General features: G+C 45.4%; 1 protein-coding gene across 1 annotated transcript; it reads left to right on the forward strand.

Moving 5' to 3' along the window:
* The first annotated feature begins 77 nt into the window (after positions 1 to 77).
* LOC120703950 (bZIP transcription factor 50-like) lies at positions 78 to 1,814 on the forward strand. The gene is made up of 3 exons (XM_039988163.1): positions 78 to 516; positions 747 to 967; positions 1,217 to 1,814. The coding sequence occupies exons 1-3, from the start codon at positions 146 to 148 to the stop codon at positions 1,462 to 1,464; spliced, it is 840 nt and encodes a 279-aa protein (XP_039844097.1). The 5' UTR covers positions 78 to 145; the 3' UTR covers positions 1,465 to 1,814.
* The last annotated feature ends 9,824 nt before the right edge of the window (positions 1,815 to 11,638 follow it).

An 11,638-nucleotide genomic window follows, 5' to 3' on the forward strand; every position in this document is an offset into this window, starting at 1 on the left:
GCCAGGCCACGGCACCACCCCGCGTGGGCCCCACCCGTTAAACTTCGAGGAACCTTCTTCTCCTTCCTCGCGAAGCAAAACATCCGAACGCGAGGGTCCGTTTTATAAAGCCGCATCACGGCGACAAAAATATCTCGCTATCCCCATGGACCTCGACCTCTTCGGGGAGCCCGCCGGAGTCTCCGACCTCATCGTACCGTCCCCGCCTCCGCCGGCGCCGGCGCGCGATGCGGAGGCGGGGTCGCCGGAGTCGGTGACCTCCCGGGCAAGCCCGCCCGGGGGGGAGGCGCTGATGGAGATCGAGAGGTTCCTGATGCAGGAGGGGGAGGCGGAGCTGGGCGGGGAGGCAGAGGGCATCAACGTGGAGGAGTTCTTCGACGCGCTCTACGACGGCGGGGAGGGGAAGGAGGGCGAGGCGGGTGGAAGCACGGATGAGGATTCCGGAAGGGATGAGGTGGTGGAGGTTGTAACGCCGGAGGTGGACGGCGATGATCCCGTCAGCAAGAAGAAGATGAGGTATGTTATTATCCTGCTCCCTATTATGTTGTGTATCCTTCTTATTCGGCTTCCTGTGAAATTAGGAGTATGCTATAGATCCGTGTGGATTATTGCTTAGGTATATATGGGTGTTTATTGTGAACTGTACATAATGGAAAAGATTTCTGTGATTGATTTCAGTAGAAGGTTTGTCTAGTTGTGCATTTTGTCTCGTATATAAAAGGGGATCTGCCTTGTGAATTTATCAGGCAAATGAGGAACAGAGATTCCGCCATGAAATCGAGGGAGAGGAAGAAGTCGTACATAAAGGACTTGGAGACGAAGAGCAAGTATTTGGAGGCAGAGTGCCGCCGGCTCAGCTATGCACTCCAGTGCTATGCAACTGAGAACATGGTACTGCGCCAGAGCTTGTTGAAGGATAGGCCTGTTGGTGCTCCCACAGCCATGCAGGAGTCTGCCGTACTCACGGGTAAGACACATCAAGCCTTCCATCCTCTTATCGTTCTCTGAGGAATATGAATTGCATTGTTACCATATTGGTCCTCTCTGTGGCTCTAGTGATCAGTCAATAACTACTATTTTTCCTCGAACACGGTTGATAATTACTAAAGCAAGGGATCTTTTGGAAGTACAAGTGCCACCGGATTTTTATTAGAATTTTGCTATATATGCAGATTGGTTCATAAATCCTGATGCTGATACAATCTCATATTTGCAGAAACCCTGCCGTTGGTTTCCCTGCTTTGGCTAGTGAGCATCGTGTGCCTGTTCCTGATGCCCGGTCTGCCCAACCGAAGTCCAGCTGCTCCAAGCAGCGCCGGAAGAGGTCTCGGGATGGTAGCCGGAAAGACAAGCAGTGAAAACCCAGAGATATTGGAACTCATCCTCCATGGAAGGCGCTGCAAGAGCACAAGGGCAAAAATCAAGCTAGATACAGTACCATTTCATGCAGTAGCTGCTTGCTAGCCTTTCCATAGGCCTATTTTGCAAGCATCCAGTATGTAGTGTACTTGCCAACCTTAGCATGCCTGCTAATATATGTGTCATGCAGCAGCCAGTTGATATCCATGGAATATCTTTTCTTTTCTATTTGGATTTTTTCTTTTGTTCTTTTTTGGAGATTCCGTAGTAATTCTTAAATATGGGCTTTTGTGTTCGTATATTAGCATCTTGTTCCTGGATCTGAAGTTCCTGTGATCGTGAATCTTTGGAAGTGTTAGTGCAGTATGATATGATGTAATAAAATTATCAAGACCAGGGAAGCTCGTTGAGGTCTATGGTTTAGTTGACAGTAATCCGGACCAAAAAGAAAATCATGAATCTATGCTTCTGCTTAATTGACTCATGACTGTCTTCACTCTTCAGTATGGGCTGGTTCGTTTACCGGTACAACCACTATTTTAATGAACTTTGCTGTCTACACAAATTCAACATTCAAAATCCAAACCCATTTATTCTTGTATCCGAGCATCCTTGCGCAAACGAGCGCCTAGTGCGTCACCCGCATGCGGCTTGCAATCTAGTTCCTCCGTTTTAAAAGTTTTTGTTTTACACGGCAGGAAAAGGTGACTACAAACAAATTCCCCTTCTCTGTTTTTTGGAACATATCTTTGTGCACTTGGGTAAATTTTTACCCTAGTTGCATTTTAAATAATAAATATGCAACAATTTGTACGAACCAATTAGTTTATTTTAAATACATTAGGTGGATGAATTTGAGTACTTCAGACGTCAGAGTTGGGGCAACCAACTCCCGCGAGACTGGCAAGCAATGATCAACGATTAGAGTTTTTTTTTTGTGGATGAATTTGAGTACTTCAGACGTCAGAGTTGGGGCAACCAACTCCCGCGAGACTAGCAAGCAATGATCAACGATTAGAGTATTTTTTTAAAAAAAACAAATCAATGATTAGAGTATGACATTCGATCTACGATGAACTAAAGTTTGAGTGTTAAACTTTAGCATCCAGTACTCATTCTTGCTAAAGTTTTTGAGTCTTCGTTAAAATTCAGCCCACCCATTAGCTCTCCTATCGCTAAAGTTTAGCACTTTCATCTATTAGCGTTTGGATTCAAACATGACCATAATAACGCGCGAATCTATTGGTATTTTTCTACAACTTAGGCTTATAGCTGGGAATCAAGCAGGGATTTTACATGCCCAGTATATATCTATACTACTAGTGTAGTTTAGTTAGATTTTGAGACAAGGGAATCGCTTTGTGATTCCCATGTAGGCTAAGCTGGTCTTCGGACAACTGATTTGGTGAGCGCTCGGTGCAAATTACAAACATTTCAAGCTAGTCCTATTCTGAACGCGATGACTTTGCACCATTCTATGACTCACGGACAAAATTAAGCTGTTTTCCCATAAGAATTCATGCATTTCAGACAAAGGCCCTGTTTAGTTCCCACCCCATAAACCCCGTAAACGCAAAAAACCATCACATCGAATGTTTCGACACATGCATGGAGTACTAAATGAAGTCTATTTACAAAAATTTTTGCATAGATGGGCTGTAAATCGCGAGACGAATCTAATGAGCCTACTTAATCCATGATTTGCAACAGTGATGCTACAGTAATTATCCGCTAATTATTGATTAATCATGGATTAATTAGCATCATTAGATTCGTCTGCTCCTAGCATTTTTGTCCAAATGATTTCACATGTTCATTTTTAAATAAATTTTAGCAAGTTATTTTTTAAACATTAGAAGAAAATAAGTCTAGTCGCATACCATATGCCACTGCTTTTTGAATGAATGAGGTTCGAGGGATGGTCCGCTTGTCTCCCTTCTGGAGCCCGGAGACCGGTGTGGCGACCACGCCGTCGACGCGCCGCTGGAGCGACTCCTCTCAGGCTTCGTTCTCATCTCCACGTCTGTCTGAGGGCTCCCTTCCGCTTCGGGTTCCAGTTCGGGCACGGGTTGGCGATCCAAACCCGCTTCCATCATCAGGTAACCATCTTGCTCCTGGGCCATGGCGGTCAGTGTAACACCCTAATTTAAATTTCCTAATTAATAATAAATTTAATTGGCTTTATTTAATTTTCTAGGATTTAATTTGCTTAGTCTTACATTTAATCTAATTTTGTTTCACAAGTAATTTAAAATTTTCTTAGGTTCAATTTGTTTGTGCATTCATGCTGGTGCATAAGTTTTATTGGTTGAGTGCATAGGGTTTGAATTCAAATTTGATTTGAATTCATTTAGATTTGAGTGAGTTTGAAAAAAAAAGGAAAAGAAAAAGAAACCCAAACCCAACCCTCAGCCCAAAGCAGCCCAACCCGGCTTCCCTCTCCCTCTCTCCACGGCCCACCCACTCTCCCCTGCGGCCCACCTCTCCCGCTCAGCCCGAGCCGGCCCAGCACACGCACCTGCCCCCGCGCGCGGCCCACATTGCCGCAGCCCAGCGCCCCATCAACCCCGCCTCCCCGCGCTCGACCCCGCGCGGCCCGCTCGCTCGGCTCCGCCCGGCCCGCTCCACCTCTCTCTCTCCTTTTCCCTCACGGCCCAGCCGTCAGCTCGGCCCAGCTTTCCACTCCTCTCCCACGCGCTGGCCTGCGTTCCACCGCTCCGCGCGTCGGCCCGAGTCACCGTGCGCTCGCCCCAGCACACTCGCACGCCCCGCTCGCTGACGACTTGGTCCCACCCTACAGAGCTATCCCCTTCCTCTGCCACCATCTTCGCCGGACCCCCTCTGCTCTCTGGGCCTCCGCCGCTCCGTGCCTCTCCCCCTGCTGCTGGCCCCGCTACACCCTGCGCACTAGCCTTCCGAAAACTACGCCAACTTAGCCGCATCCTCCTTCTAGAAGCCAAACCGGGAATCTGATCTGCTCTGCTCTATCCCGCGTCCGCCGCGAAATCCTCGCGCCGCAATTCCCGTGGTTCGCACGCTGAGGATCCCCCCATCGCCTTCTTAACGCGCCCTGCACCTCCCCAAACCCTACCCCACCTCAATTTCCCCTAGAATCTAGCGCAACGCTGCCCCACCTTCGAGCTCTGCCCGGCCGCCCCACGGTGAGTTCCTCGCCGATGCTCCACGCCGTCAACCCTAAACCAGCCATACTGACCCGTTTGGTCACTTCGCAGAACGACCCCGTGTCGCTGCCATCGGAGCAGACGCTCAAGGAGCCGTCCACGCGGCCTCTCCCCGTGCGCCATCGACTTGCCGAGCTTGGACCCGCTGCGACGCCGCCGTGGAACCCCTGCACCGACGCCCTTCCCTCTGCCGTCATCTGCGCCACGCGAAGAGGTGAAGAACTTCACTATGTCCCTTACCCTTCGGTTCTTTCCCGGTCCTGCCCGTTTTTGCTCACCGGCGCGGCCCTGATCCGCCCCGCCGTCGGGCTGCCGCTCCGCCGTGCTGTAGGCCCGTGTTACGGCCACTGGTGGATTACCCAGGTCGCGTTGGCCACCCCCGACCTAAAACTCCCTCGATACAAGCTCCAGAGCACTTTTTGCGGTGAAGTCCGGCAAGCTACCACCGCCCTGCTCGCCGCCGCTCCCCGCGTGCGAATCAACCCGCACCGCTCAATCAAAGACCAGCGGCCTCGATTAGATCTAGCGTACCTCTTGGTCCAGATCCGTTCGATCAAGATCAGACGGTCCAGATGCGGTTTGACTGCCTGTGTACCGGTCAGCCGTGGCGGTTTTGCTAAAGACACCCCCATCTTTCCTAGATTCAACCCGAGCTCCGACCAGTTCAAAAGAAATTAGATTTAGGTCCTGTTTTTAGCACTTAACACCCTGAGTTCCTTTAAATTAGAACCCGCAGCCCACCCTTGGCAGTTTTGCGTGCTAACCCCTGCAGCTAACCTTTAATTATGTTTTAGTCCTCAGTTTTGCCCAGAAACCCCTGGAATCTCCAGTTTTCTTACAAATAGGTCCCTGGATCTTATTTTTAGCCTAGATTTTGCGTTTTAGCTCCGTTTTAGGCGTTCTTTATGTCCACGCGATCGTTGTAACGCATAGAATAGTTCTAGACTAGTTTTGTGCGCTGTTTTCATGTATTGTTGTATTGTTTCTTTGTTTTTGCTATTGTTTGCATGTATGTATATGTTGTGGACTTGTTTTGGCGTTGCGAACGTGAGTAGACGTTGAGCTACCGGAGGAGCATCAATACCAGAGCCAAGAGCCATCTTCAGAGCAGTTTGAGCAGCAGGAGAACTTTTGAGGAAGGCAAGTATAACATGAACACCACCTATCACCTTTAAATACAATTTCATACTGCATTTTAATATTGTATGCCTATAAGGACTTTCCTAGCCACTTTATATCCTGTATATATCCCTTGGGTTACATTTTGGTTAGTTATGCTAGGTTGTTGCGCTCTCACACATAATGGTCCTTTTTAATTAATTTGATTAATGGTTTATGCAACTTAATCCTGAGAGTGGCTCGCTTGAGGGGCTCACGTCTCGTTAAAATTATGCTTTGTTAGAAACATGGTTTAGGGGGCCAGCACGATGCTTACTGCCTGATTGGCCACTCTCCATAAGGACTGGTTCATAGAGCGACAACCTGGGACAACAGCGCTACCACAAGACTGGAATGGGACGGTCTTGGATGACTAATTAGGTCTTTTTTGGTCGGGAGTAACTTACCGACGGGGCAAGGGTGGTAAGCTTCTATGGCCCTCATACTGAGTGGCCTCGTCTGTGATTTGTGCTTGACGCCCACTAGACCTGCTCCATAGTCGCCGATCCGACCCTCGCGGTTACTCCTTACCAACGAGATTCTTTGTAAAGGCCTCGTAGTGAGTCGCTAGTCATCTCACCTAAGGAAGTGTGATGAACAACTGGCGTAGCTCACGACTTGTGGGTAAAGATGTGCAACCTCTGCAGAGTGTAAAACCGATATACTAGCCGTGCTCACGGTCATGAGCGGCCCAAATCCTCCTTTTGATTAGTGGGGTTATCTTCCTTTGGCGAGGCAGGTTCCCCGGGTGGCTTGGTTCGGTTTGGTTCTCAGTAGTTCATGTTTAATTCTGATTAATTACTATGTAACTGGGTTCATGGTAATTCACCAACTTGTAGTAAATAGCTTTAATAAAATTTTGCCAAGACTTAAAAGCTAATGCAGTTGAGTCAGCCAACCTTAGAGCCTCATAGTTTGTGTTATACTTGTTGAGTACGGTTGTGTACTCACTCTTGCCTCTTCTATACTTTTTCCTCTTGGGATACTCTACTGCTGCTCAGTTCCTGCCGAGGCGAGGGAGTTCACTCAGAGCTACCAGGACTACGAGGACTTCTAGGCGTTCGTCTCCCAGTCGACGTCCCTGTGGCGCCCTGCTCAGCTTCGGAGAGTTTTATCGTATTTGTACTTCGCTTCCACTATATCAGACATTTTTGTCATTAATGTAATAAATAACATTCGTATTTCGATTTATTATGTCTTATTCGTGATATGTGCTGTGATATACTGTTCATTCTGTTGTATATACGTGTGACTTGATCCTGGCACGTATATGATTGCTCGGTTTATGTTCTTTTATAAACCGGGTGTTACAGTCAGAGAGCTGCCCGAGTCCTGAACGGGAGGGGGGTCGACCAGGGGTTTCGCCTCCTGTCTCTGCTTCGGCAAAGGGGCATCCCCTTTCTTCCCTGCGCCGCCTTCCATCTCTAGGGTTGGGGATCCGGTGAACCCTCCGTGTTCATCGGCGAAGATTCAGGAGGGGGCTCCTTCCTCTCGGAACCCTCGGTGATCTAGAGTCTGGGAGGAGAATCCGGTGCTGGCGGACCGACTAGAGCACCTCTGGAAATGCAGCGTGTCCGTGGGGGTCTGCTCTTCGATTCCGGTAAGTTTTCCCCAAGCTGTTCTCTGAAGCCTGCATCCCTCCGTGATGCTAGGTCTGTGAGTTTCTCCACCATTGGGGGAGATACTCGTTCTTTCGCGCAAGTTCTTAAATCAAATATTTCTCGTACAGGAGGGATGGGGGACTCTAGAAATTTCGGTACTCGCAAACCCCAGCACCCTAACGAGAGAGAAAACTTTGGGGGTGGAAGAGGTAGGAGAGAAGACTTTCAGTATGAGGGGAGTTTCAATCAAGGGCACTAGGATGATAGAAGAGGAGGTTTCAGAGGTGGTAGATTCCCTAACTTTCAGTGGAGGCAGAGAGCCCCTGGTAGGGGAGATTTCCATCAGCAGAACGTTGACCCGCAGTTTGATCTGAAGAAACAATCTTAATCATGGTCGTGACAGGGAAAGGGATAATAGATTCCAGGACGAGCTGAGAAGGAAAGGAGATGAGAAATTGCAGGACACTACTCACTCTGAAACTAAGGAAAATGAAGATGCTGAGTTGAAGGAGACTTCTGGGGAAAAAATACCATGAATAGACAAGGGGAAGGAAAATCTGGAGAGTTGGGTAGCTGCACTAGATGTGGGAGATTTGGTCACAAATCTGAAGATTGTCTAAAACCAGTGGTCTGTAACAGATGCAGTAAGGAAGGTCACCTTCAAAGGGTTTGTTCAGAAACTATACCCTGGGAGTATATTGCTCCTTTTTGTGGTTTTGCTGCACATGGACAGGGTTTCCACATCATTCAGGAAGATGATTGTGGAGACAGAGAGAAAGATATGGCAAACTGTGCCTTGATCACAATTACCAAAGGAGAAGTTAACTCCAAACAGATTGAAAATGAATTTAAGGCTCAAGTTGGTCCTCAATCCACCTGGAGGTGGTTTGCTAAGAAAATTGCTGAAAATGTGTACCAACTCAGATTTCCTACTGCAAAAAAAGTTGAGGAACTCTCCTTTTTCTCTGGTATGCAAATGAGAACAGTGCCTGAGGTGTTTTTCAAAGTTGAAAAGTGGAATTCCAATGCTGGGGCTAAATCTGAAATCGACTCAGCTTGGTTCAGAATCTTTGGGATTCCTTTGGAAGATCTGTTAAAAGAGTGAGTTTAATTGGCTCTCTGGTGGGAATTCCTTTGGAGGTAGACTCAATCAATCTCAAGAGGAGGGAATTTGTCAGAGTCAAGATAGGATGCAAAGATGTGACTGAAGTACCAACAGTTGTAGAAGGATTAATGGATTTTCATTTCTATGACTTCACTTTCCAAAGAGAGGTTCCAGTGGAGGGCATTACTAATTCTGCTGGCACACAATGGATAAGGAAATCTGATAGGGCTAATGATGACAATCCCTCTCCCAAAAAACCAAGATGGGGTGATGGTGGTGCTAGGCAAGATAACTTAAGTGGTAAAAGTGATGCTGGTGCTGGTCCTTCAGATTATCACCAAGGAAGGCAACATAAATCTCAAGCTGTAAATGGTGAGCCAAAAACTGATGAGGAACCAAGAGAGCGACCTACTCAGAAAAGGGATAGAAATGAAGGGAAAAAGTCAGCAAACTCTCTCCCGTTTCATCAACAAAACAATCTGGGTAACATTGGGGAAAATGCCTACCCTATCTGAAGAAAATCTTTCCCAAAAAGAAAACTACAAGCAATCTGTTGATACAAACAAAGGAAAATCACAAGATGTGAGTGAAGAGGAAAGTGAGGATCAGGGGCTCAGTTTCGACGACATCATTTCTCCTGGTGGACAACATCTGAATTTTGGGACCTTTGAAAACATGGAGATCAAGAATATTTGGCACATGCAACTTGCTGACAACTCTATAGTACCTATCAATGAGTATGGGACAAACTTGTTTGGCTCCAAATTTGACCCTCTAGCTGCCATTGAAGCTAAATTTGCTTTGAAAACTGGTAAACTCCATGAGCCTATGGAGGCTGGGATGACAAAAGGGGATGACAAAATCACAGAAATTGAGGGCTGTTTCAGCCAACAATTACAGGAGAATGCAGTCTGTCCTAGCCCTTCCTACTGGGACACAAGAGCCTCCTACGTTAGGTGTGTCTAGCCAAGAAGAACAAGAAATTCAAGAATTCACCATTCATAGGGAACCTGCTGAATCTGTGACTGAAAAAGAAGTTACTGTGACTGAAGAGATAATTCATGGTGAACCATCCCTCCCTATTGAGCTAGACATCAACTCTGAGCTGGTTGAGAAGGTTGTGGTTAATCTGGTGGCAGCTGTAACAAATGTTGTTCACACAGTAGACCCAAATGCAGCTAGTATTGGTCATATTCCAAATGCTTTTGAGTCTGGACAGACCCATATTGATGTGGTCAACTCTGTGACACCTGATATGAAACAAAACTACATGCGACAAAGTGAGAGATTGAAGAAACAAGGACTGGGGGATATCAAAATTGCTGATAAAGCAGAGGCTACCATGATTAAAAAGAATCTAGAAGGTACTAAACTCAACTCTAAAAACTCTTTTTCTGTTCTCAGTAATTTAGATTTAATGCTTAGATCTAATAAGATGGGTGTTGATACTAAAGAGTTGGCTTTAGAACAATTCGATATTATCAAAGATTTAGAACATGTTAGAATGTGTCTGGAAAATAAGGATAGAAATGATGAGGCTGTTACAGAGGTAAACCTAGAGGAAAATCTTCCCCTAGGAGAAATTAAACTTTTAGATTGGGAATCAGATTGCTCTGATCAGGAAGGCTTCACTTTAGTTGAGAATAAAAAATCAAAGAGAAAACTTAGGAAAAGGAAAGTTACGAAAGCCAGGAATGGGAAAACCAATCCTCCTGATGGTGATCTCCATCCTGAAGAAGGAATAGCCATGACTAGCTCTGGCTATAACCTTAGGCAAGGAGTGGCTCGAAAAGAAACCAATTATCCAAAATGATAGGCATTACGTGGAATTGTAGGGGGGTGGCAAAAAAAGGTATACAGACTTTTGTGAAAGATTTACTATGTGATCACCAGGCTGATTTTGTGGGCTTCCAGGAGACCATCAAAAAAAGATACCCTCTGAGCTTTTTTAGAAAAATTGATCCTCAACAAAAATATATCTGGCACTGGATTCCATCTAGAGGTAGATCTGGAGGAATCTTAAGTGGAATAAAAACAGAAAGATTTGATATTCTCTCCTCTAAAACAGGCACTTATTTTATAATGGTGAAAGTTTTTGACAAAAAATGAGGAAAAACCTTTGCCTGGTAAATGTCTATGGACCAGCTCAAGATGAAGGAAAGGAAGTTTTTTTGACTGAATTGGCTCAAATTTGTTATGAAAACAAAGACCCTATGTTGCTAGGGGGAGACTTTAACATTTTAAGATTCAGTGATGAGAAAAATAAAAACTTTCGACCCAATAGTTACTCTGACATGTTTAATTTAATTATCAACTCCTATACTTTAAGGGACTTGACTTTGAATGGTGGGTTATATACTTGGAGCAACAATCATGAGGATCCTACACTGGAAAAACTTGATAGATGTTTGATGAGCGAGAACTGGGAATCTCTCTTCCCTCTGTCCAATCTGAGAAAGATCCCAAGATACCTTTCTGATCACAACCCTCTGTTGTTGTGTACAGATCAAGACAAAATCAAGAAGAACAAAACCTTCAGTTTTGAGAATTCCTGGTTTAAACAGGAGGACTTTCTATCAAAATACAGGAAATTTGGGGGAGAAAAGTCATAGCTAGCTCTGCAGTAAAGAGATGGTACATAAAAATAAATAGAGTTAAAAAATTCCTCAAAGGGTGGGGACTGAATTTGAAAGGACAAGTCCGACGATACAAACATCTCTTACAGGATGAATTAACCAAACTAGAGAAGAGGGAGGAAAGTTCTAGTTTACCTGCAGATTTATTAGACAAGAAAACTTTTATTCAAACCGAATTGCAAAAATTATTGGAAGAAGAGGAAGAATACTGGCATAAAAGGTCCAATCTGAATTGACTGCTTTAAGGTGATAACAATACAACCTTCTTTAAGAAAGTGGCTAATGAAAAAAAGAGGAAAAATAAATTTTTTTGCTTACAAAAAGATGAGAAATCCATAGTGGAAGATGAAAAGATTTTGGAACATGCTACTATGTACTATAAAGATCTCTTTGATCCCTCAGAAAATCCTACCTTTAAGCTAGACTCATTATGTTGGGATGAACAAGATAAAGTGACACAGGAAGAGAATGATCTCCTCTGTAGACCTTTCACTTTAGATGAGATACAAACAGTCATTTTCTCTTTGGAAAAAAATTCTGCACCTGGACCAGATCATATTCCATTGGAGTTTTATCAAAACTGCTGGGAGATTATCA

Source organism: Panicum virgatum, chromosome 4K, assembly GCF_016808335.1.
Source record: "Panicum virgatum strain AP13 chromosome 4K, P.virgatum_v5, whole genome shotgun sequence".
Taxonomy (NCBI): domain Eukaryota; kingdom Viridiplantae; phylum Streptophyta; class Magnoliopsida; order Poales; family Poaceae; genus Panicum; species Panicum virgatum.

Bases quoted from the DNA above. Each gene is read 5' to 3' on its own strand.
- LOC120703950 (XM_039988163.1), top strand. From the start codon at position 146: ATGGACCTCGACCTCTTCGGGGAGCCCGCCGGAGTCTCCGACCTCATC. The intron at 517-746 runs GTATGTTATTAT...TGAATTTATCAG, and splicing joins GTCAGCAAGAAGAAGATGAG to GCAAATGAGGAACAGAGATT. The intron at 968-1,216 runs GTAAGACACATC...TCATATTTGCAG, and splicing joins GGAGTCTGCCGTACTCACGG to AAACCCTGCCGTTGGTTTCC.